Genomic DNA, 1,328 nt, shown 5'->3' with positions numbered 1-1,328 from the left:
CCCCCCCCCCCCCCCCCTGTACCTTGGTCAGCTCCTGGGCGTTGGCGAGGTTGTCCACGGCGATGGCCAGGAAGACATTCAGCAAGGTGTCTGGTGGCTCCAGGTCAGGAAAGGAACTCCGTCCCCACACATCACACCACGGCCCCGATGGACACAAGGCACCCCCGATCCCGACCCCTCAGCCTTCTTTCCTTGGCAGCCGCCTTCCCCTCAGAGCCCGGGCCCTGCAGCCTGGCGTCCTGACAGTGCCTGGAGCAGCCGCAGGGCTGTGGCTCAGCGCCCCCTGTACCGCCCCTTGTGCCCACCCCCAGCCCAGCTCTTCGGGGCTGATTTGTGGCCAGAAGCTCAGGCTGTGGGATTAACCCGCCCTTGCCTCCTGGGAGGGTCCACGGTCCGCCTACTCCTGTGCCCCGTCCCCTCCCCCTGGAGGCAAGAAGCACCGGACAAACACCACCTGCTTCTCCAGGCACACGGGCTCCTCCGCTCTGGGTGCTGTGGGCAGGGGCCACATCCGACAGACCACAGACCTGCACCCGCCCAGGGCAGCACCCGGCCAGGTCCCCGGCCGGCTCACACCCGCCGCCTTCTCGAGGAGCAGGGCGTCCGAGCCGAGCCCACGACAGGTGCGCGGAGCACCCAGCACCAGGCCCCGAACCCCGTCCCGGAGCACCCCGGCCATGACGTGCTCCTTAGAGGCGAGCAGCAGGCCCGAGGGGAAGGAGCCAGGTGGCCTGCCCTGCTCCAGTGGCTCCAGGGTCGGCCTCGGATGCCGGGGACCCGGATGCCGCTGACCGACACTTGGGCATCCCTGCCCCTGCAGCCACGCCCCCATAAGCTCCTCTCCACAGCAGGCGGCAGCTGTCTTCGCCTGGGCCGGGGGGCGCGGGGGTACCCCAGCCTTCCGTGTGCCCGGGCCTGGCTCCTGCAGACCAGGCCTGCGGGCCTGTGGCCGCCTCCATTACCTGCCCTGGGCACTGCGGACACTGGGCCGCCACCTGTGTCCCAAGTGGTGAGCAGCACCGGCCTGTGCCACTGGCTGCAGCAGCCCCTTGCCACTGTGATCACCACTGTCTCAGACGCGGCCGTGTCCTCAGGGGACAGTCCCACCAGTCAGGCCCCCGTGTGTCAGGTAACGGAGTCCTCCCTGCAGCCTAGACTCACCCTGCCCCCGCCCCTGGGGCCAACACTCCGCGGGGCCTGGGCCAGTGCGACTGCGAGGAGCAGGTGCTTTGTGACCACAACGACCCTGTGAGTCAGGCCCTGCTGCGTCGTGGCCCCTCCGCACCCACCGCAGCACAGGCCCCCTCCGCAGCTGCCCCAGAGGGACA

General features: G+C 69.9%; 1 protein-coding gene across 1 annotated transcript in view; it reads right to left on the bottom strand.

Annotated features, from left to right (window-relative positions):
- The window catches only part of CACNA1B (calcium voltage-gated channel subunit alpha1 B), a gene marked incomplete at its 3' end in the record, with an annotated part of 199,377 nt that overhangs the window by 71,675 nt on the left and 126,374 nt on the right, over nt 1-1,328 (bottom strand). The window contains exon 17 of the mRNA XM_015572355.1: nt 23-90. Coding sequence (XP_015427841.1) covers nt 23-90 — 68 coding nt within the window. The remainder of the gene's footprint in view (nt 1-22; nt 91-1,328) is intronic.

This window comes from Myotis davidii, unplaced genomic scaffold, assembly GCF_000327345.1.
Source record: "Myotis davidii unplaced genomic scaffold, ASM32734v1 scaffold609, whole genome shotgun sequence".
Lineage (NCBI taxonomy): Eukaryota > Metazoa > Chordata > Mammalia > Chiroptera > Vespertilionidae > Myotis > Myotis davidii.
This window is presented reverse-complemented; position numbering and strand designations above follow the sequence as displayed.